Source organism: Xenopus laevis, chromosome 7S (genome assembly GCF_017654675.1).
Source record: "Xenopus laevis strain J_2021 chromosome 7S, Xenopus_laevis_v10.1, whole genome shotgun sequence".
Classification (NCBI taxonomy): Eukaryota; Metazoa; Chordata; class Amphibia; order Anura; family Pipidae; genus Xenopus; species Xenopus laevis.
This window is the reverse complement of record NC_054384.1, coordinates 27,446,564-27,470,228: the sequence shown is the minus strand read 5'-3', so window position 1 is coordinate 27,470,228 and position 23,665 is coordinate 27,446,564. Positions and strand designations below refer to the sequence as shown.

General features: G+C 37.0%; 1 protein-coding gene across 9 annotated transcripts in view; it reads left to right on the top strand.

Moving 5' to 3' along the window:
* Window positions 1–23,452, top strand: part of LOC108697471 (protrudin) — a 65,990-nt gene extending 42,538 nt beyond the window's left edge. For all 9 annotated transcript variants that reach the window (XM_041571033.1, XM_041571035.1, XM_041571036.1 and 6 more), the window contains 3 exons: window positions 7,431–7,480; window positions 8,845–8,926; window positions 18,826–23,452. In XM_041571033.1, the coding sequence (XP_041426967.1) occupies window positions 7,431–7,480; window positions 8,845–8,926; window positions 18,826–18,890 (197 nt within the window). In that variant the 3' untranslated portion in view covers window positions 18,891–23,452. The remainder of the gene's footprint in view (window positions 1–7,430; window positions 7,481–8,844; window positions 8,927–18,825) is intronic.
* The last annotated feature ends 213 nt before the right edge of the window (window positions 23,453–23,665 follow it).

The window sequence follows — 23,665 nt, the reverse complement described above, 5'->3', positions numbered from 1 at the left end:
CTATATATACTATATGTTTTCCCCTTACAATACAATCATTTATTTGTTTCCGTTAGGATTTGTGAGCTGCTGTTTCTTTTTTATCGCAAAATGTTTTTGATCTTCAGAACAATAGGAATGTAGTTGCTCAAGTGGTGAGGCTTGAAATGTCTTGGCAGGATTTTTCCTACACAAAAGAATGTGATTCTGGAATATTAATTATTGCATTTACAAATCTTCAAAACGCTTCCTCTCTGATGCACAAGGGGCATGTGAGTTCAGTACAAGTGCAGATGTTAAAAAAAAAAATACATTTCTCAACTTTGTCCACATTTATAGTTTTTGAAAAATTTTCAAAATAACAAATTCCTGCCTATTCATTATACTTAAATGTCCAGAGAAAATTACAATTCATAAATTATGTTTATCCTGCACCTTTCAGCTGCTGTACGTTTAATGAGAGGTGTCTAGAGGCCCTCTGAGTTTCTTTGCAAAATGTGAGACCTTGCCGAAACATCTGGCTTCCATGACCAACCTTTTTTCTCCTTTGTAATGAATGTTGCGTTGTTAATATCAGTGGTGTTGATCCATCTTGTACACTATAGCCTTTATAAAAAGTTACTTTTCATAGGGTTGGTATTCAAACCTTGCTTGCCGTTTTAGGCTCTGATCTAACCACTGCACATCTGGTTAAGCCCTTAAAGGAGAAGAAAAACTACCAAAGCAGTTTATTGCCAATAGGTTAGCCACAATAGTGCAAGCTATAACACTATATTTATTATGCAGAATTCTTTACCATACCTGAGTAAACAGTTCTAGAAGCTCACAATGTTTATTTAGGATAGCAGCTGCCATATTAATTTCTTGTGACATCACTTTCTGCCTTAGCCTCTTCCTGCTCACTCATAGCTCTGGGCTCAGATTACAGCATGGAGGGGAGGAGGGAGGGAGGAAAATAGAGGACGAGAGGAGCACACTGAGCATGCTCAAGCCCTAGTCCTGGAGTTTAAGATGAAAACAGGAAGTCTGATACAGAAGTCCATGTGTACACAATAGAAGAAAAGCGGTGTTTCTTTTGACAGAGGACTCAGAGCAACGTTACTTTGAGGGTTTACTGGTGTATTTATATAGACCTTTCTGATAAAGCTTTTTTCATTTTAGCCTTTCCTTCTCCTTTTATATAGCCCCCTCACAAGCTGTTGTCTACTTTGAGAAAAAAAAAGGGGGGGGCATGTTGAAAGTTAACTCGCCTTGTTTGAAAGCACCGATTTTCTTCTTTTTCTCTGTGAGCCCCCATTGAAGTTCAACAATTGTTCAGGGCCCCCCATAGCTGATGACAGATATATGAAAATAGTTTGTTGCCCATAACACCAAGAATACCTGGGAAAGTAAATTGATGTATACCCCACATCCTATCCTAACTGACCTCAAGTTGAGTTTCCAGGAGAGCAAATAGGCATTCTATGCATTTTCATCCTACCTAGCCTTCAGGCCTGGCCCCCCTTTGCACAGTCCCGAGCCCCCCATTTTGTAAATCAATTGATGAGTTGAGCTGAGGTGCAGCAAAGTACCAGTGCCTATATGTTAAACAAGAAACAGATTGTGGCCCAGCTAAAATATTGGTGTCTAATGCAAACAGAAGGAGCATCCTAGTATTTCACTTGCATTTTTTTGTCTACAATCTGCTGCCAGAGTTTTCTCCTTATTCACCTATAGCCCCTGTGTTTGTTTGGTGGCCACTTTGGAAGGAGCGTAGGCTTCAACAGTTGTCTGCCCTAAAACCTAGCCTGGGGTATGAGAAGAATAGGGCATGCAAGGAGGCTTATCTACTGAGTTTCCTAGAAATGTGATGAAGCATGGAATATTTTTTGTTGTATCAAGACTCCTCTTGGCTTTGTAAATTAAGACTTTTTGGCAAAATGCATCCTGGATACTTCCATCATTTCTGCCAAGAGTTTATTTTTGTATCTTGACAAGCCATTTTAGCCTTAAAGAAAGCATAACTGTCAGCAAATCTGACTAGAGGTTCAGCCCAGTTGCCTAGGCATAACCCTTAAAGAGAGACTCACACTTTGACACAGAACTTGATCTTTCTGGGACATCTAATTTCTTTGCCATCAGTGTTGCTATCACATTAAAAGAAAACTTTTCCCCCAAAATGAATATTTAAGCAACAGATAGTTTATAACAAATTAAGTGGCATATTAACACCACAAAAACATAACTTAAACTTTTTGAAAAGTAAGCATAATTTCAATCAACTTTGCAATATACATCATTTAAAAACTATGCAGACTTTTCATGATTTTTAATGTTTTTTGACAGTTTCCTAAGCCTAGCCCCCTGCTCTCCTGGTGAGCTGGCTGACTACTTTGCTGAGCTGGCTGACTACTGTTTCTTTGTATTAACAGTCATCAGTCCTCAGCATGCATCCTCCAGACCCCACAATTCCCTGCACACATGATTTCGATAAGGAAAGGAACATCACAGTGCAATGCATTGTGGGTTATGTAGTTCCTGCGTGCTGTTTGTAAGCTGTGGAGAAGCTGGAAGAAGGTGTTTGAGTCTGGCAGCTCAGTAATTCAGGTGCAAACTCTAAACTCTTTAAGCTGCTAGACTCTCCCAAGACACTCATCTTAAATAGTTGCAATTGTATCTTAAGTGTAGGTGCTGAGTGTTCTGGGCTTTCTGCAGAAAAGCCTCTTATTTAATTGAGTTTCAGAAACTTTGTATCTTTTTCTGGCATCAGTGCGAGATCAAAGTGAAACTCGGGACATTTCAGTAAGAAACTAGGACTGTGGGCTGAGCTGTCAAAATAGGGACTGTCCCATGAAAAACAGGACAGTTGGAAGGTGTGTGTTAAAGGGGGGTATAAGTTCCTGCTCTGTAATTTTATTTCGTGACTTACAAATGGCAAATATTCGATGTTGCTGAAAGCAGTTCCTGCATACCTGCTTCTTGCAAGCATATATGGGAGCAGTAATATGTAGTTAATCAGATTAGCCCTGTGCAAAATTCAAAATGCATTTCTGCTTATGTGTAAGCCAAACAAATAAGGGAAAGGAGGGCTTTCTTTTTTCAGAGCAAGATATCTTTCACAGCTGAATACCAGATGGGTAACATTGTAAGTGTAAAAAAAGTTTTAATTATAATATGACCCTCAAATTTGTGGAATATTGGCCCACTACATGGAAAACTTGAACAGCACACTAATGATAAAACTCTGGTATTAGAGATGCACCAGCTATAAGGAATACATTGCCGACCAATCCGAGAATAAGAAAATAAAAAAAATCACTTTCCGTCTTTTTTAAAATTAAGATTACTTCTACTTTCTGAAACTATTTATATATGTATAAATATATAGATTTACATATAGGTATAAACTCATAGGTAAATGTGTGTGTCCTTCAAGTCAACCATGCAATGGTGAAAATGTGCACTGGATACAGGAGACCTGTTTCCTTGACCTTCAACCAGAGTCATCAGAGATTGCTGGCCATCAGGGCATGACATGAATACATGACTCCCTATTTTAATGTTGTTGTTAATTTCATTATTATTGCCATTACTCAGTTTGAATTTGAATTTGTGTGGCCAAATCATACAGTGTTAAAATAGTGTTGGAGTCATCTTTTGTGTCACTAGTGGGAACAAACTTTAATTGCATGAAAGTGTTTTCTTGGCAAAATGGTTGAATTTTTGGCTGAGATTTCATGTTTCTTTTGATCATAAAAACCCCCTCAAGTTTTTCAGATTCTTCACATATTAGCACAAATATGTACACTCTACACCTTTTATTGATGTACAGTTGTTACTAAAAAATATAAATGGAATTTTAAAGAGGTTTTACAAATTAGAAAAAAACATTAAGACTATATAAAACTTTGACATAGACCCACCCCACACATTCCCCGGCGTCTAACTAATCTCAAAAATGTACAATTGCAGTCAAAAAACTTGAGTAGTTTTTATCAGTAACTGCAATTTGTATTTATATAATGTATTTTAAATCAAGCAACACCCATGAATGCTTGAGCAAGAACAAATTGTAGTCCTGTTCAAAAGGAAACCGAGATAAACATACCCATTGGCGAGGCTTGGTACGAAAAAGAATACAATAATCAAAAGAAAAATATATAGAACTGGACAAACCTCTTCTGATTAACAGAAAATGGATTGTTCTTGTAGCACTTGCCTGGGTCTTCCAAAATAAAAAGAAAATCAGTACATGTGCAGAGTAAAGACATAACATAAATATTCTGCCCTCCAGCTTGTTCCCCTCGAGACTAACTGTGAGGAAACAGATGGCATTTGTACACTAAAGCTCAAATCTCCTAAAACAGCTCCCAGCAATCATGTAAAATGGTCAAAAATTAGTTGGAGCCACTTTGTCATCCAACCAGAATTTGTCTGTTGGTATCACATCACTGATTTACTAATTCTGTAAGTAAACGTTGCCAAACTTGTAGTGAAAAAGGAGATAAGCTAAAATAGAAACTCCTCCTATATGAAATAAAATTTTATGTTTTCCCAGTGACAATATTTGACAAAATTGCAGTTTTTTATTTATAGAAACATTGAACTGAATCTTCTTCAAATTTCTCACTTCCCAAAGACTTAAGGGGGTTATTTATCAAAATCTGAATTCATCTCATTATTTTCTGAAATATACTCCAACCAAATCCGCACTTATGTCCACTTAATCAATACATTTTCCTGAAAATTTCCTGTGATCGGATAAAACTCGAAAAATCTTGAAAAATACTAATCGTTTTAATTTTTTGAATATTCTGCACGAAAACTAATTTTTTCAGATTTTTGCCGAAAACCTGAAAATCCTTAGATTATTGCACGAAACCCAGAGCAGATCAGGATATCTTCAGGACTTGTTCCATTGACTTATATACAACCTCGGCAGGTCTGAGATGTTGGATTTTCGGATTCTTAATTTTTTTTTCATGCTCGGGGTATAATAAATCCCAGAAAATTCAAGTTTTTTTTTTCACTAAAAATTTGGATTTCATAGTCAAAAAAAACTTGAATTTTTCCAGTTTTTGGCAGACTTTATAAATAACCCCCTTAATCTTCTTGAAATTTCTAACTTAATGTATTCTTGCACTTTACTCAAATATTTAGAAAACAAAAGAGTTTTTACATGGGTTAGTATACTGTGCATGAGCTTTAAGGGGACCATTTTTGTGCTCCAGAACTTATACCCTTAGGTACGCACAATGTAATTGCATAAGCCAGAGCTCTTGGAAAGTACAGCCAGTATTGAGTATCAGTTGTTTTTTGAGTTCATCTGTCAGGTTGTGACAACCTCTGATTTCCTCTGCTGATATAAAAAGTAAGTTACCATTCAATTTGCAGTCTGTTGTTGAAATATCCATTTTCTCTCTTGCATGAATGCATTATGGTGCAAAGCAGGACTTTGTTCTGATTTGATCTAATTCGATCACATTAAAAATGAATTAAATTATTATTGATAGATCAGAATCTTTTAGTCCGTTACGATAAATCGTACACCTGGCACTAAGTTAATGATACACAAGTTTTGGCCCATCTGTTGTTATTGACGACCCGATTCCATTTACTACTAGACACCATACCAGTAATGTGGGGATTTGTAGTTTAACAGTAAAAGTGTCGCCACTTGCACGTCTCTGCTTAGTCTATATTCAGTCCCTATCGCAGCTCTTCTACAGACAGGTATAATTATCATTTTGTCTGTCTTGATTTGTGATTGCAGTTGGCAGAATTCATTGTAGCCTATTTTGGTTCAGATCATTTTTAACGTGGTCATAGTTCACAATTCCGGCTAACCATCATGCATCGAAATTCCCAACTTCTATTTTGTACTGCTTAAGCTACATGATGCTCACTCTAATAATTATGAATTTCTGATTCTGCCTCACTTTTCATACACGACAGTTCAGAGGAGACATAGGCTTACGCTGCCCGTTTGTCTCTATAGCAAACATCTTGAACTGCAAAATCGCAACTTGCCTCTGAAACTTATAAAACTATAAACTGTGTTCTATTCAGCAGTTTAAAGTACAGGCTGACATTTCACCCCGCTCCTGAGTAGTTCCCAAAATAGTCCAAAATCCAAAATAAGAAAGTAAATGGTGTGATGTGATGGATGCTGGAAAGGACTGTGAGACTAGGTGAACCTGAGGGGGGGGGGGGCAAAGGAAGACCATGATATTATTGTGCATGGGCTGACAGTTCTACCACCTACTTATACATTGTCCCTGATGTTTCAGCGAGAATAACAAAAAAAAAAAAAACACTTTCAGCTTCTGCAATAATGGACTGAAGTAAAAGTTACAAATTAGCAGATCCCCACACAAAGGGGTGTGTCCCCGAAAAATTGAACTTCGACATTAAACGTGCAAGGTTTTCATCTTCTTTTTCTTCTCTTTCTTTCTGCCCCTCTGTGTTCTGCAACTTGCCTGTAAGACTAGTTGTTGCATCATTAGATGATTACTACTATCCCAACTTGTGGTAGTAACCCATTGGCAAATTTGACAGGAAGGAAGTACAGCTCTAGAGAATTAAGTCTCATGATGTGGTTTCAGTGAAAGGTTTAACAGGTGATTGATTCATGTAATAGATCAACCGCACACCGTTGGTGCTGGCCTTCGGTAGACCGGGCAAGGCCCCTTAGTAACAGCAAAGATGGTTTAACGGAACCGCACACACACACAATTATTTGCAGTAGGGGGGGCAACACTATGTTTGCAGTTCCGCTATGGAGTTGATATACCTCCCAACTGTCCCGTTTTTTGCAGGACAGTCCCAATTTTGACAGCTCAGCCCGCAGTCCCAGATTGTTACTGAAATGTCCCAACTTTCTCTTTGATTTCCTGCACTGAACAGACACAAAAGATAGAGATAAAGTTTTTAAAAAATGATTGGCTTTTGGCAGAGAGCCCAGAATATGTGGCAGGTGCACTTAGATGCATTTGTTACAATTTAAGATAAGCAAGGAAACAATTGTAATTATTTAAGATAAGGAGGAAAGTGTGACTTGCAGCTTATAGGGCAATTCACCTTAATTGGCAAAACTGTAATAACACATAAAAACCCTGACTCTAAAACCCCCAGAAATGTATTTAAACTTTCCATAACCTGCCAGATTATGTAAAATGGACATATAATTCAAGGGTGTGGCCATAAATGGGCATGGTCAATATTTTCACTACAAACCTTTTTGTCCCTCTTTATATTTTCAAAATATTGGGAAGCATGCGGTTATTGCGTTATTTTTGCTTGGTTACTTGTGTTTTCAGTTTCTTAGATCTCCGACCCTAGTAAGCAAACCACTGTCCAAGTTGTAATCACAAGCCGGACCGAGCTTACTTTTCATACTAAGTAATGTATATCTATTTGTGCTATTATTTCTCCCTGTTCTTTAATTGAATGTATTTCTCCTTCTCTTGTAGGTACATGCACTGGATGCAATGCTACATTTTCAGTACTAACACGGAAGAGGGTATGTTTTTTTCAATGTAACCTTTGCTTAAATGATTTATTTTTTTTCTTTTATCAAATATATAACTTAGCCTTCCAAAGAAAGCTGTCTGTGGGTGGTGTAAAATTTTGGAAATGGTACAGGTTGCCCATAATTGTTATCAGTATTATATTCCAAAGAATATAGTTTAGTTTGGTATTAGGCTAATGGTACATCCTGTAAGCCGTTTACACTTGAGCAAGGGAAAACATTATTCATTGCCTCCTATTGTTGTCAATAAAAGAAGATGTTTAATCCACTTAGAAATACTGTTAGACTCATAGAACATTAAGATTTTTGTAGTCTTGCTATGAGAAGAAGAAGCCAGAGTAGAAACTGCCAGGTAGCAGCAATGCCTGTTGTAAAGAGCCTGTTTCCTATTCAATTAAATGGGAAATGCCTCTCAGTCGACATGGGTGTTTTGATGATTCTTCCTGAGAGGCCTGTAGTGATTGCCATGCACCTTAAAGGAGAACTAAACCCTAAAAATTAATTATGCTAAAAAACTAATAACTCCATATTTTATATAATGACCTTATTGCACAGCCTAAAGTTTGAGCTTGTCAATAGCAGCAATGATCCAGGACTTCAAACTTGTCACAGGTGGTCACCATCTTGGAAAGTGTCTGTGACACTCACATGCTCAGTGGGCTCTGAGCAGCTGTTGAGAAGCTAAGCTTAGGGGTCGTCACTAATTATCAAACAGAAAATGAGCTTTGTTTGTAATATAAGATGATGCTACAGGTCTGATTATTAAATGCTGATGCTAATTGCACTGGTTTCTGTGCTGCCATGTAGTATGAATCTGTATTAATTACTTATCAGCCTTATAGTGTGACATTTCTATTCTATGTGTACTGTATATTGTGAGTGGGTCCCTAAGCTCAGTAAGTGACAGCAGCACAGAGCATGTGCAGTGAATCAGCAGAAAAGAAGATCGGGAGCTACTGGGGCATCTTTGGAGACATAGATAGATAATGTACAACATTTGTACACTTGAAGCTGTTTAATTTTCCCTAGAAATGTTGAAGTTTTAGTGCTCTCTCTCTCTGGTTTTTCAGTACTAAAAAATATCAGCAATTTTTGTATGCTGCAGGCAGAGATGTTATGATCAACCTCTCAAATGTTTATGCAGGATTTTAGAATGAAAATAAAAATACAGCTGAAAAGTGATGTTAGTTCTGCTGGAATTCACTTTTTTAATTAGTTTTGATTTAAGCATCTCCCACAAAAGAAAGACTTGGAGAAAAAATGAAAACATTAGCAATTTGTCCCTGTTGAAGAATCAAAATGACAAGTATATTTACATCTTATAATTCAGCTTATCCTGCTTTCCTTTGTTACAGCGCAGTTGCACTAACTGTGGAAATATACTGTGTTCGAGATGCTGTTCATACAAAGTTCCAAAATCTGTTATGGGAGCGACAGGTGGGTATCAGTCTACTGTTTATCTTTTATTTGCTATATATTCCCTTCTAAAGAAGCCACACATGGAATAGGATAGTCCATCAGTCACATATTGTAGGTTAACAACACACAGGTGGCTAACGTCTAGTAATGCAGCAATACAGTGCTGTCCAATCAGCCATTTTGTCAATACTGTCCTAGGCTGGATATTGAACTCATACATGCAGTGACTGAGCTTTGCTGAACAAAATTATTTCCTTTTTTTTCTAATGTTATTGGACCATAGTAAAATCTCTCTTGTTTGGTATTCCATGTACACAGATATGGTCTTAACCTTTGCCCATAATTAAAGGGGGAGTTCACCTTTAAGTTAATTTTTAGTATGTTATAGAATAGCTAATTCTAAGCAACATTTCAATTGGCCTTCAGTTTTTATTTTTTATAGTTCTTTTTTTTTAATAATTTGCCTTCTTCTGACTCTCTCCAGCATTTCAAATGGTCTGTAAGGCTACACATTTTGATAACATTGCTACTTTTTATTACTCATCTTTCTATTCAGTCCCTCTCCTATTCATATTTCAGTCTCTTCTTCAAATCAATACATGCTTGCTAGGGTACTTTGGACCCTAGCAACCAGATTGCTGAAAGTGCAAACTGGAGAGCTGCTGAATAAAAAGCTAAATAACTCAAAAACCACAAGTAATAAAAAAAGAAAACCAAATGCTAATTGTCTCAGAATATCACTCTCTACATCAGTGATCCCCAACCAGTAGCTCGTGAGCAACATGTTGCTCTCCAAGCCCTTGGATGTTGCTCTCCATGGCCTCAAAGCAGGAGCTTATTTTTGAATTACAGACATGGAGGCAAGTGTTGGTTGTATAAAAACCAGGGGCACTGCCAAACTGCCTCAATGTAGGCTGACAATACACATAGAGGCTACCAAATGGCCAATCACAGCCCTTATTTGGCACCCCAAGAACATTTTTTATGCATGTGTTGCTCCCCAACTCCTTTTACTTCTGAATGTTGCTCACGGGTTCAAAAGGTTGGGGATCCCTGCTCTACATCATACTGAAAGTTAATTTAAAGGTGAACATTCCCTTTAAATGCCCTTTTAGGCACAAAACAACTGTAATGCACTCCCATAGTGGAATGCTTTTTTTTTTTAAAAAATAATATCGACTGATCTGCACTATACCCCATCAAGTAACAGCAATTAATTAGGTACTTGGTTTAATTAAACTCTGGTTAAGCAGTAGATTAATGAGACTGATTTGTTTATTGTTTACCATACCAGTCCTGTAGCAACATAGCCTTTAACAGATTATATATGCAAAATATAACATTGCTAAGTATGCACTTTTTACTGCATTCTCTGTATAATTACACAGGCCAAAGTTGCATTTCTTTGGTGAGATAGTACAGGTATGGGATCTGTTATCCAGAACCCTCGGGACCTGGGGCTTTCTGGGATAATGGATGTTTCCATAATTTGGATCTTCATACCTTAAGTCTACTATAAAATCATGTAAATATGAAATAAACCCAATAGGCTGATAATTATATCTGAGATTGGATCATGTACAAGGTACTGTTTTATTATTACAGAGAAAAAGGAAATCCTTTTTAAAAATTTGGATTATTTGGATAAAATGTAGTCTATGGGAGACAGCCTTTCTGTAATTCTGAGCTTTCTGGATAACGGGTTTCTGGATAACTGATCGCATACCATACAAATGTCTTTTTCTTCCCTTCAGTTCCTGATTCACTGAAATGTTAACTTGAAGGTCTTTAGAGATGAAATGTTTCAAAATGCATTATACTTATGGATGATAACATATTGTCATGCCCCTGACCCATGGTCCTATGGAAATCATATTCTAAAAATCTCTCTTTTGAGTGAGTGTAACCTCAGTGTTTATATGCTGCAACTGATCTTTTCCTGGATTCTCCACTTTTTTGCACATCAGTGTTTGCTTGTGTTGGGAGTGCGGACAGTATACTTTCTGATAGAACAGTAAAAAGTGTCCCCCAAAGGATTATGGGTGAAGGGAAAGTAGACACAAGGGCTTTCTGAGAGTCATTTTAAGTAACATTTTCTATTACATTAAACTGAGAAACATTGGTTTATATGATTGGTTTCAGGAACTCTCCATCCATTTACTATGATACTTCCGAGGATTTACACTGCCATGACATATTTCTAATTTGCTGTCGTACTTAGTGACCTCCAGTGGATTGATGGCATAAAAGGCAATTGCTTTATCGGTTTGCTCTCTTGGGTAATACGTTATTTGCAAAAAAATGCTTATGGTTTGTTGCACAAATTTAACTCATTAGAGGAAGGTTTTTGCATGCCTTTAGGCAGGATTATTAGCTTCCATGTTTCACAAAACCCTTTCCGGGCATTACCATTTTCCTGTGTAGGGTTTATGTTAATCTTTTTCTATCCAAAACATGAAGCACAGATCACACCCACAGCAACTTTTCACTTCAGGAACATACATTTTATACCATGCACTAGAAGAAGATGTACTTGTGTATAAACACAGAATAGGTAGAGATGCACCAAATTCAGCCAGATACTAAAAAGGATTGGCCACATTTGAGAAAAGGGAAATTGCATCTAATGTGAAATAAAAAAAATGATCATGCTCCGTTGCCTAGAGATTTAAAGTCATGCAATTTAAAGGGTTTGGATTCAGTCCCACTGAACACTTGGGATTCAGGCAATCTTAAATCCTAGGAATTTACTAAACCGTATCCTGGATTCTGTGCATCCCTATTAAGAGGGTATAGCTTCTCATGTGCCCACACATTCTATCTCTAAATATTGGGGCATATAAGTGGGCACAGCCATGTTGGTGACCTCCACAGAGCAATTTTCTATAAAAAGTATTAACAGCTAGGGGCAGATTTATCAAGAAGTGAGATTAGAAAAACTCACTTTCTATTCGGGATTTTAGAATCGTATTTATCACCATTTGATTAATGTTTTCAAAAATCCTATAAGAATGAATAGAAAGTGTGTGACTTTTTCGGTGGGGAGTTTTAAATTCACACTTTGATAAATCTACCCCTTATTGTAAGTGCTAAAGAATGACTCCACTGAAGCATTTAATATTGTAGTCCCCACGGTACATATGCCGATGTTTAAAGAAGTGCATATCTACTAGGGATGCACCGAATCCACTATTTTGGATTCGGCCGAATACCAAACTGAATCCTAATCCTAATTTGCATATGCCGAATCCGAATCCTGCTGAAAAAGGCCGAATCCTGGCTGAATCCCGAACCGAATCCTGGATTCGGTGCATCCCTAATATCTACCAGCTGTCGTCGTCGTCTCCTGATATAGTGGCAAATTTGTTTGGTTTTTTTTTGTTTTTTTTTTATTTTGCATCTACATTTTTTAACAACACAGAGGGGTGAACAGCCCCCTTATATAAAAGGAAATAAGTGAGGGAAATGAGAGTAGAGGTAAGCTGAAGGTAAGCTGTGACGGTTAAGAGCATTAAGTATTGCAGCTAGGCACTCTTTTCTAATTTCAGGAGAACTTTTAAGATGATGCATTCACCTCCAGTCACCCCAGATGGCTCCAAATTTATCAGCGCATCCACGGGCCTGGTATACAAATTTCTGTTTTTGTAAAGAGTCATTCATAAGTTTTTTCCAAAAGTTCAGCTGAGGCGGTCCCATGGTTTTCCAGTGTAGCAATATCACCTTTTTAGAGTAATGGGATAATTGCAAATAACACAGGAGTCTTACAGTTTCAAATTTCTTGTCTCTAAAGGCTGGTTCTTACTGGAACATTTGCAAACTTAAAGGAGAACTTACCCCCCTACCAAAAGCCCCCTCCCCCAATCTTGCCTCCTCTCCTGCCCCGTGATGTGCTTTAGTGTTAACAAAAACCCTTTTAAAAATTCTGACCCTTAAATGCAGAGAAGCGCAGTGGAGCTCCTGGTCTCCATCTTCCGGATCTTCATGTGTCTTCAGGTCTCTTATGTCGATTTGCGCATGCCCAGTTGGAGCAAATTACTTGGCCCAACTGTGCATGCGCCGGCAGGCTTTGTGACGGGGAAGAGACCTGAAGACTACACAAAGGTCCGGAAGATGGAGAAAGGGAGCTCCGCTGCCCTTCTCTGCATTTAAGGGTCACAATTTTAAAAAAGTTTTTTATTTCAACGCTAAAGCACATCGCGGGAGGGGCAATGCCTGCAAGATTTTTTTTTGGGGGGGGGCTTTGCTTGGGGGGGTTTAGTTCGCTGGTTTAGACTGGGCACATCTGAGGTTCATGGTCACAAGTGTCTCTAATTTGAAACTGCAAATATGCTTAAAGGACCAGTAACATGAAAAAAAAAATTGTATCTACTTAACGAAAAAAAAAACACCAAGGCAGTTTTAACTTTAAATTCGCAAAGTCTTTATTAAGAAATTACTTACTATTCTCTGCTTGCACTCCTCTTCAGAAATGGCAACAGGGTGATGATCCATCGTGCGGTGTTCGATTTCTCCTCCCTGGCTATCTCCTAAAGAAGGCCGGGAGGAGAAATCGAGAGCCACACAATGGATCGTTGCCCTGACGCGTTTCTGAAGAGGAGTGCAAGCAGAGTGCAAGCAGAGAATCGGTAATTTCTTAATAAAAACTTTGCGATTTAAAAGTTAAAACTGTCTTGTTGTTTTTTTTAAGTAGAAATTATTTTTTTTTTTTTTAATGTTACTGGTCTTTTAAGTATAGAAGTGCAATCTTTGCCCTCATAATTTGTCTATATATGATGAAAGAAAAATAACCACTGCTTTTAGCAGGATTAATTTCTCTCTTAATTTTAGAAAGAACAGTTTCAATATGAAAGCTAGGCAGACTGTGCTTAAAGGTGGCCCTTAGTATGGTTAATGCATAACGGGGTTGTTCACCTTTAAAAATTTTTCCAGTTTAGTTGTTTTCAGATTGTTCATCGGAAATAAAGACTTTTTGTAATTACTCTCTATTTTCTATTTGTGATCATTTTTTCCAATACTGAAGTGCAATGTTTCATTTTCACCTTGTAAAGCAACTCTAAATTGTTCTAAATGATACATTTAGTTGTTACATGTGTTATCTTTGTCCCTTCTGAGTAGAATTCCTAAGCTGTTAGAATTGATACAATAGTTGCTAATATTCCACAGATACTGCTGAGAAATTTATCAACTCATTGAGCTACTAAATGTAGAAAGAGCACCTCATTTTTTGTAATTACTGTATTTTTATAGGCAAACCGTGCACTGGGAAATTTTCTCTATCTCGTGTAGCTGCTAAATGTATCCTATTGTAACAGTTCAGAATCTGCTCCTGGTTCATTGGGCTGCCAGACTGAGGCACCAGAGACATGAACATTAAACTTCAATTTTGGATAAACAATAAAAAATGGAAAGCGATTGAAAAAAGTCTTTATTTCTGGTGAACAATCTGAAAACAACTAAACTGAAAAAAGTGATTGGAACAACCCCTTTAATAATAATGATTGCAGTGTAGTGTTCCAGATCTGTAGTCGTGTCAGTCATACTGCTGCACTTTTGATGTACGAATCTGACAGTTGAGCATTTATCTAAAGAGATAAAATGTTCTTAATCTCTTTATACTGCTAGCAATCCCACTGTCTGCTCTGAGCCTGCTATTCCACCATCTCTCTTGTCACTACGCTGACTGATTTTGGCTGCTGTATTGTTATTAACCTGACAGAAGAGCAGTACATATGATAATTTATTGTAGTGCCTGAAGGGGATCTCATGCTCTATTTAGTATTAGTTCTTATATCGTGTAGGACAGGGGTCAGGATCTACCAGTAGATCTTTAGCTGGTGATCAGTAGCTCTCAAGACTAAAGAATAAATGACCCTCCTGTTTCATGCTTTTCATTCAGATATTTATGTTAACGTTACATTAGAAATAGTTGTTTAATAAATATAGTAACATACATTTTCTCATAAATGATAAAGTGATATTTTCCATGGAACAGAAGTCTAGCAATGATTTTATGGATGCAGATCTTAATGAGACAACATCTCTCAAAGTAGCCCTCGCATTAGTAAAGTAAAATATCCCAACGCCCTCCTTTTAATTATTAATAAAGGCTCCAATATATCAGGAGGTGATTAATTCTTTCTTAGGCTCTCAGTTGTGCCCTTCCCAACTCATTATCCAACCCCAGTCCTGTCCTCTTTCTAATGGGATGCGTATGGGTTACTAATATGGAAGGGGAACCCTGAATTTACCATCAGGTCTGTGCTGGGTTCTTATACTTATGACATACTCATACACATATGTCATACCTTGTTGGCTAGATATGCAGGATAGAGTTATTAGTTAGTGATGGGCGAATACATTTGCCTGTCACGAATTTTGGTGAATTTTTGACATTTTGCAGCCGGCGAATACATTTGCAAATCTCCCACGAAAATTCGCCGGCGTCAAAAAAAGTTGCACGCGCGTCCGACACGTCACTCGCCTCAAAATTGCCGCACGTTAACACTAATCAGACGCCCATTGACTTTAACGCAACAGAAATTGCTAATGCTCTGGATATGCTGCTGAAAAATGTATCAACTAAATGTTGCAAAATTGTAACAGTTTAGAGTCTGCACCTGAATTACTGAGCTGCCAGACTGAAACACCAGAGACAGGGACCTTCAACTTTTTGGAAAAACTGTAAAAAATTGAAAGTAATTGAAAAAAGTCTTTATTTCTGGTGAACAATCTGAAAACAATTAAATTGAAAAAAGTGTTTGGAAGTTTGAACAACCCCTTTAATAAAATGTGCCATCACATCATCACCCGGTAGGACATTCCACAACTTCGCTGTGAAGAACCCTCTTTGTGATTTTCACTTTCCAGTTTGCACCAGATGAACCAAATATAGTGCTGGTTGGTTACTATCCAGCTTAACATATGTTTTAGTAAATGAGCCACAATGCCAAACACCAGAGTGAGTAGCACCCACATGTGAAAAAACATTAATGTTTGTGAAATATCATGCCTTTTGATGGTCCCAGAAACAGTTTTAGGGCTGCTAAGATGTGGGGCAGCCAGCACATTGGTTGCTAGCGATTGTCACTGGTTGAGAAGAGGTTTATTATCAATAGAGCAGGCAATTGGTGACGTTGCTTTGAGCAATCATTGACCCTGTGATTCATTTTGTGGATGCAGATGTTTTTATCTTAAATACATGAGGCTTCACTTTGTGTATGCAGCTCTATTAACCACATATATAGTATAGCAGGAAAATCTGACATGGCTAAACTAGAAATCCATTTGTGTGCTTGACCTGAGTTAATGGTATTGCTATAAATATGGGAGCACCCTACAAGTACTAATCTAGGCTGCTATTTTAATAGCAAATTTGGCATTCTGCAGGGAAATTTGTATCTGGGAAAATGGATGTTGGAGGACTTTAGGAAGTAGTTAAAGCAAGTAGGGCTTTCCAGTTTATGCCCTTGGCTTTCTATTGGTTCTGCTAATTGTACTGTTATCATCATAACCAGCTATACTGAACATATCCAGCCATCTAAGCTATGACTGCTTCTCATTGGTGTTCCCCGATGGTATCTATTCTTACTTTAACTCCTGAACGCCCACAATGTTAAATTAAAGTATTGTTGTGTGTTAAATCCTTAAATAAAACTTCCACAAAGTTAACCCTCTGCGTTTTTATCCACCTATATCACTAGTCAGTCATCCAGGGCTGTAATCATTTCCAATTGGTATTCACAAATCATGTACTTACTTCTCTCGGCTGGGAAGGTGGTTTGGTTCCTTTGTTTTCCAGCGCCTCCCAATCAATGGATTTATAAAATAGGTGGTCGCCTGTGTTTTACACAAATCTTGCAACACTGATCTCATTTATAATAATTTTTGTATGGGGTGCATTATTCATTATCTACATCTCACTTCATTTAAATGTCTTGCTTTTCAAAGAATACACCCCTCTCATCTGTTCAAGGCAATATTGCTTCCCCTCACCTGTCCAATTCCCTCCTCTGCTCCCTCCTGACATCCATTTGCCCATTCTTTCTCCCAGCTTTTCCCCCCTCTTTACCCTTATAGGTTGTATGAATTCTGGTTACTGTTGACTTGTAGTCCATGTATGGTAAATATATGAAAATTCCAGTAGGGATGGATTCAGCCCTGCATATATGGAATTAAATGGCAAAACTGAGCAAAAGTTGTACCTCAGTTTGGAAATCGGCAATGCCTTGGTAAAGGAATTGGCACTCTCTGGAGATCTTTAACGCTTGTGCCTCATTCTCAATGCTGCTTTAGTTGGTGTCGTTCGATTTTCATATAGATTTTAAAGCCACATATGGCTCTCTGTCTCCGATCTTGGCCAGCATTACCTGAGAAAGGAAAGGATATATTATTATGTGTTTAGACACTAACGGCCAGATTCAGTTCAGTGAGAAAAAAGGTTTATCACGTGAAAAATCATGGAAGAGATTCCATCTGAAATGCAATTCAATTCAGAAATACGTATCTCACTGTTTATCACGTGAAAACTATATTGAAGTCTATGGGGTAAAAAAATTAAATTTTTGATTGAAATGTCATCCATGAGTTTTCACATGTTAAAGGACAAGGAAAGGCAAAACAATAAAATCCCATTTTTACATTCTTTAATGAAAAATAAACCTTTCTCCAATATACTTTAATTAAAAAATGTGTACAGTTTTTTTAAGAAACCTGACTGTATGCAGTGAAATTCTCCCTTCATTTACTGCTGTGGATAGCAATTGTCAGATGGTCCCTAACTGCTGAGCAGGGAAACAATCATACTTATGAACAGCAGGGGGAGCTCCCGCCTTACTTACCAGCCATGCAGAATTCAAGCAGCTTTGTTTATGACGATCCCTAAGCAGCCCAGACCACACTGAGCATGTGCAGGGTCAGGGTCAGGCAAAGATGTTTAACAAAGTTACAAGATGACAGCCCCCAGTGGCCAACTTTGAAAGCATAAATCATTTGTTTGATTAGGCTTTGTGGTGCATGCTTATGTTTAGTATACAAAATACAGCATTTCTAGCCTTATTCTATTTAAGACTTTCCTTTAAACCATGAGATTCACACTGAATTGAATGTGGCCCAAAGATGGAAAAGACATTGATATACATATATATTCACTCACTTTGCCAAATCCTCCTTTACCTTTGTTTGTGTGGGAGTTGCCATGAGCCCAACATGAACGTTCTCTCTTCCCTACAGTGTAAGATTCATATATAGTAATTATAGAAATACCCCACCCACTCACTGTAGGAGCTCACCTTACCGTACGCACAACCTTCCAGCAATATTTTTTTTATTTTTTAGTGCAAGTGGGAGTCAATGGAAGACTTCAATAAAACAAGAACTTTTTTTGGATCAGTATGCACATTTTCATTATAGATGCAGAGAATAACTATACCTATCTATCTGTCTGATACCACTAACGTGGAAGTGAATGTTCTTTGCACACAGCAGGACTCCTATACAACTGAATTTCAAATTCGATTTTCCATATTTTTCACCCACAATAACAGAATAATTGTTGCTGAGCACAATTAAGCAACATTAAATATACATCTCAAGTTTGTGCCATACAGGCATTAGTGGTTGTGACATTGCTTTCAGGTACAATAGAACTGCTTGATGAAAATACCTTCTACTTACACAGCCACCTCCCATTCACTTCAGTTAGGATACTAGTAGTCGGCAGCAGCATCTAATTCCTCTGATAGGCTGGAGTTATTGGGATCATTGAGATCAGCAGCATTATTACTGTAATGCAGATCTGTGTCCAACAGAAAGTGTATAACATGTTTTATTGTTACATTATAGAGGCAATGATAAGAATCATAGGCTTATTATTGCAAGTGAAAACAACTGAAAAAAAAATGTTTTGTGTTTTTTTCCAGCTCCAGATGCACAGAGAGAAACTGTGTTTGTTTGTGGAATTTGCAACCAGGCATTAAGCAAATAGGAACTGAATTATCCCCATGGACGCAACTGAACTATCTTCTCAATCATCGGTTATGTGTAGAGCCATCTATACAGTATAATATCTCTGCTGTGAATGTGGTATTTACACAACTCTGTTCCTGTCTGCATATGCAGCTATAGCATTCCTGTCTCAAATGCACTCTGGTAGTCGCCTAGTTGTGCAGTCGTATTCCCGGGGAAACTGGATCAGCAGCTTTGGCTCTCTTGTTTTCAGCAAAATGTAGGCTTTGCAAGGTTCCATGATAACAGCAAAAACATGACACCTCCTTAAGCAAGTGGGAGCCTAATCAGAATTTTAATGTAGATATCAGGTTAGGAGGCGCACACTTTAAGTAGCAATTTTGAGGTGATAATCCACAGGAGTTCTCCCCATGTGGGTTTCCAAAGTTAACATGTATAAAAAATAAACTAAAGGATTGCACACTCAATTTAGAAAAAAAACAAAATAAAAAAGTATTTATTACATCAAAAGAAAAAGGAACGAAAAAATACAAAAGGTAACAAAAAATTCCAAAATAACTAGTGAGCCCAGCGCGTTTCTACCATGGTGATCTTCCTTAGGGGCACAAAAAATCAAAAAGAAAAAGATTTTTGATTTTTTGAGCCCCTGAGGAAGAGTACCATGATTGAAACATGTTGGGCTCACTACTTATTTTGGTATTTATTGTTACCTTTTGTATGTTTTGTTAACATATGCTTTTTAATGTAATGAACACTTTGTTTTGCTTTTCTAAATTGAGTGTGTAATCCTTTAGTTTATTTCAATCCAAATTTTAAATCTGGTTATTACTGTATTGCTGGGTAACACTAAGCATGCTACATAGCAGAAGTCAGTGCAAATTGCAGAAGCAAAATGGGTGATATTCAGATTATCCAGGAAGTTTGTATTTGTCCAGTGTCAGTAGAAGCACTGAATGCTCAGCTATCATTATTATAAATTATTCTACTGTAAGTACATAGTTGGGACCAGTAGAGATACCATAGTATTTAACTTTCACACTATGCACTTCACTTGTGTTTTCAATGGAGTGAACACCATTGTTTAAGAAATACTTCTTTTTGCTGTCTTGTCTTCCATTGTTGTGCTCTTGTTTTTTTTTTTTTGTTTTTTTGCAAAACAATTATCAGTCTGCCTAGCATTTATCTTTTTTGGTCTTTTAATGTTCTTTCTCTTGAGTTTTCCTTTTGAGTGTTGGAGGCCAGTTGCCTCCTTATTTCTCTTTTAATAGGTGAAATTAATTGGGCTTTGTGCAATGGCTGCTTATGAGTTGGGTGATATTATCCAATCCAATACATTAACTACTAATGAAATATTGCCATTTGGTCCTTTCTAAAACGACTATGTTTTACTCCACTAACCATGTTCATTTCCGGCTTGTGTTCTCCCGGATGGAAGGTCTACAAAGGCCAAGTATAGTATATCTACGTATGCACAGCTTTTTTATACTTGAGGTGGGCACAATGTACTACAAGTAATCAGCAACACTGGAGTTCATGTTGTTTCTTGTTTTGTGACATTACTGAATTTTCTTTAGTCTTTAAAAATGAACATGCCTCCTTTTTACAAAACAGAGTATTAGTAAATACAAATCCATTATTGACCCCACCTTTTTAGCTGGCTGTTGAAAAGTAGGGTTGGGGTATGGATTGCTCCTCGGCAATCAGTGAAGATTATACATGTACAAAAGGAAAAACTTCAGGTTTTATGGCAGTAGAACATGCATACTTTATTAAGCATTTGTAAAATGTATTAAAAAAAACTAAATTCAATAAAATAAACATTAATTTGGAGGGGGGATATTTCTTGTTAATTATTAACCACCTGTGGTTTGGTGTTCCCTGAAATTACAGCCTGAGAAGTTTTGCAAGCTTTAATCCACATGTATAATGAATAATGAGGTTTCATGATTATCAGTTTTTTTTTCTCCTTTTATTTTTAAGGATTGAATCTGTTTCCTCTTTTAATACATATTCACGTACCCCACAATACAGTTTAGAAAAAAAAACACTTCTAAATAAAATTTACAGTATCATATAGGAATATACTGTATTTAACTGAAATACCTTCTGTTTTAATTAGTCTAACAATCCTTAATGATGGTTTTTAAAGTTGTGGCAATGTATTTATTATATTTATTGTGATGCTTATTTTTTGTAAATTTAACCTAATATAAGAAATAGTCGTTCAAAGTTAAGGGAAGATAATGTTTTATTATAGTTTATCCATTTTTGTTTAAATTATATTTCTCGTTGTATTTGGGCATTACTTACAGCAAAACCTTTGCGTTTTTTCTGTTTTCTTTATGGCACCAACAAATAAAATGAGCCTTAGATCTTATTTTAGAGACAGCCATGGATTCCTGCTCTTTTGAAAAGTGCCAGTGACCAATCCATTTATACCACTGATGTTGGTAGACCTTCCCCAGGCCTGATAATTAATTGATAAGGATTTTGTATTGTGCAGATATTAATTAAGACTTGAGGGGCATATACTTCATACATTGTCTTATCCATTGACCTTCCTTGTGGTACAGTGACTGAGGAATAGCTTTGCTTCAAGTTTGAACGGTTGATATTATAATGAAGTTTAGAGATTCCCAACCTTCAATGGAAGCTGACAAGTTCAAAGGCAAAAAAGGTTTACCCCTCCCCAATAATGAAACAAAACATGGAAACTGTTAACACTGAATGAACCTTTATTGGTGTTTAATAATCATCTACATAGACAGGTTCTGTACAGGAATGGGATCTGTTATCCAGAATGCTTGGGACCTGGGGGGTTTTACGGATCTTTCCGTAATTTGGATCTATGGGAGACAGCCTTTCTTGATAACTGATCCCATACCTGTACATAGGGTTGAACCTTTTTGCCCGTCTAACTCCGGGCAGGGGGCGAGGCTGTAATGTAACTGGGGGCGGGGCAGTGACACAACGGGGCTTGGTCGTGACTTCAGCCAGGGCTGTGAGGTGGCGATTGGCCTATCGCTGCATGAATCATAGGAAATCCTGCATGGCTTTCCTCATTTGGAAAGCCGGGCAGGCAGTTTTGACCCGGACACCCAGGTTTTTTGAAGGTTAGTCCGGGTCAAAACCGGACAGGTGGCAACCGTACCTGTACTGGAAATATTTTAATAAAAAGTCAAAATTCAAAAATGAAAAAGGTTTCCTTCAGGTAATTTATCATGAACATATTGCTTGGTATGAGGTTGGCACATACTGGTAACTGCAGTATGAATCTGACTTATCACCATAGATTGGTAGTTATATATTTGTGTTATATATTTAGAGGAGTGTCAAGTATATAGAGAGGGATGCCATAAATATATATATATTTATAAACGTATGATTTTCTTTAACACACTATCACCATCATTTCCCTAAAAAAAATTCCCTCCCCAACCAGCAAAATGATGCACATACTGATTTAGTACGTTTTTATAAACAATGGGTAGATTTGCTTAAACCATGGCAACAAATCAGATAATTGCTTTCTGTGCTCAACCTGCAGCTAGCTGGAAAAAGCTGAAAAAAATCTATGGGTTAATACTAAGGTGCAAATTTGCCCACTGTCTATAAATGACCCCACCCCCAAGAACTAAGCCTTTAAATTGCACTGGGGAGTAAAAAATATACATTTATGTGAAAATATGGTGATATTGTCACTTAATGGAGCTGTAAATTCATCAATAGAACCATACTCCCCAATATGGCTTTATTTTTCTTTTAAAGGTAATGTTATAACAGTGTTTTTATCATCGTGCTTCACTTTTGAGAACTGTGGCAATCAAATGTCTTCCTTCTGGCAGCTGCTTGCTCAGTTAGAAAGGGCTCCCTATGAAACACCACATTGCTTTTGCTATTTCTTGTTCCCAACTACACCTAATGGCACTGTGCTGTGTTTTAGGACATAGAGCACCATTAGAATGAGTAGTGTCAACTGCCTGGAAAGCTCATTTTGATCACAATGGTTCTTCATGAGGCGACTGTAGAGCCCATAAACACCGTTGGCATTAAATGAATGTTGGTACAGATATACAGTAGGATCCATTATTCAGAAAGTTCCGAATTACAGGAACACCATCTTCCATAGGCTTCGTTTAATCAAATATTTCAAATTTTTAGAAAATATTTCCTTTTTCTCTGTAATAATAAAACAGTGCCATGTACTTGATTTCAGCTAAGATATGTTTAATCATTTATGAAGCCAAAACAATCCAGTTTATTTAATGTTTAAATTATATTGTATTAGACTTAAGATATAATGATCCAAATTACAGAAACACCCCTTATCCGGAAATCCCCAGGTCCCTAGCATTCTGTATAATAGATCCTGTATTTAATTTTTTCTTCAAAATGACTTTTTCTCACCATGTTGCTATTCTTAATATGTCGGTACAGTCATCTGACAAAATAACCAATTTTCCATGTATTTTTCTAAATAAAATTCACAAAGGGTGCCTAGAATTTCATGTGTCTGGTTTAATGTATGTTATTCTACTTCTATATCTTTAATTGATGAATAAAAACAAATGTAACCAATTATATCTGGGTGGTTACTTGTCTTTATTGCATACAGTAGAACCCCCATTTTCCAAAAAAAAAAAATTGTGTAAAATCCAGGAAAATGTAAAATCAGGGAAAAGTATTGTACATAATATATAGGTGGGGCCACAAAACAACAATGTAAAATGAAGGAAAACTTCAAATCAGGGGAGATTTCACTGTATTTTTCTTTAACATTATTTTATTGTATTT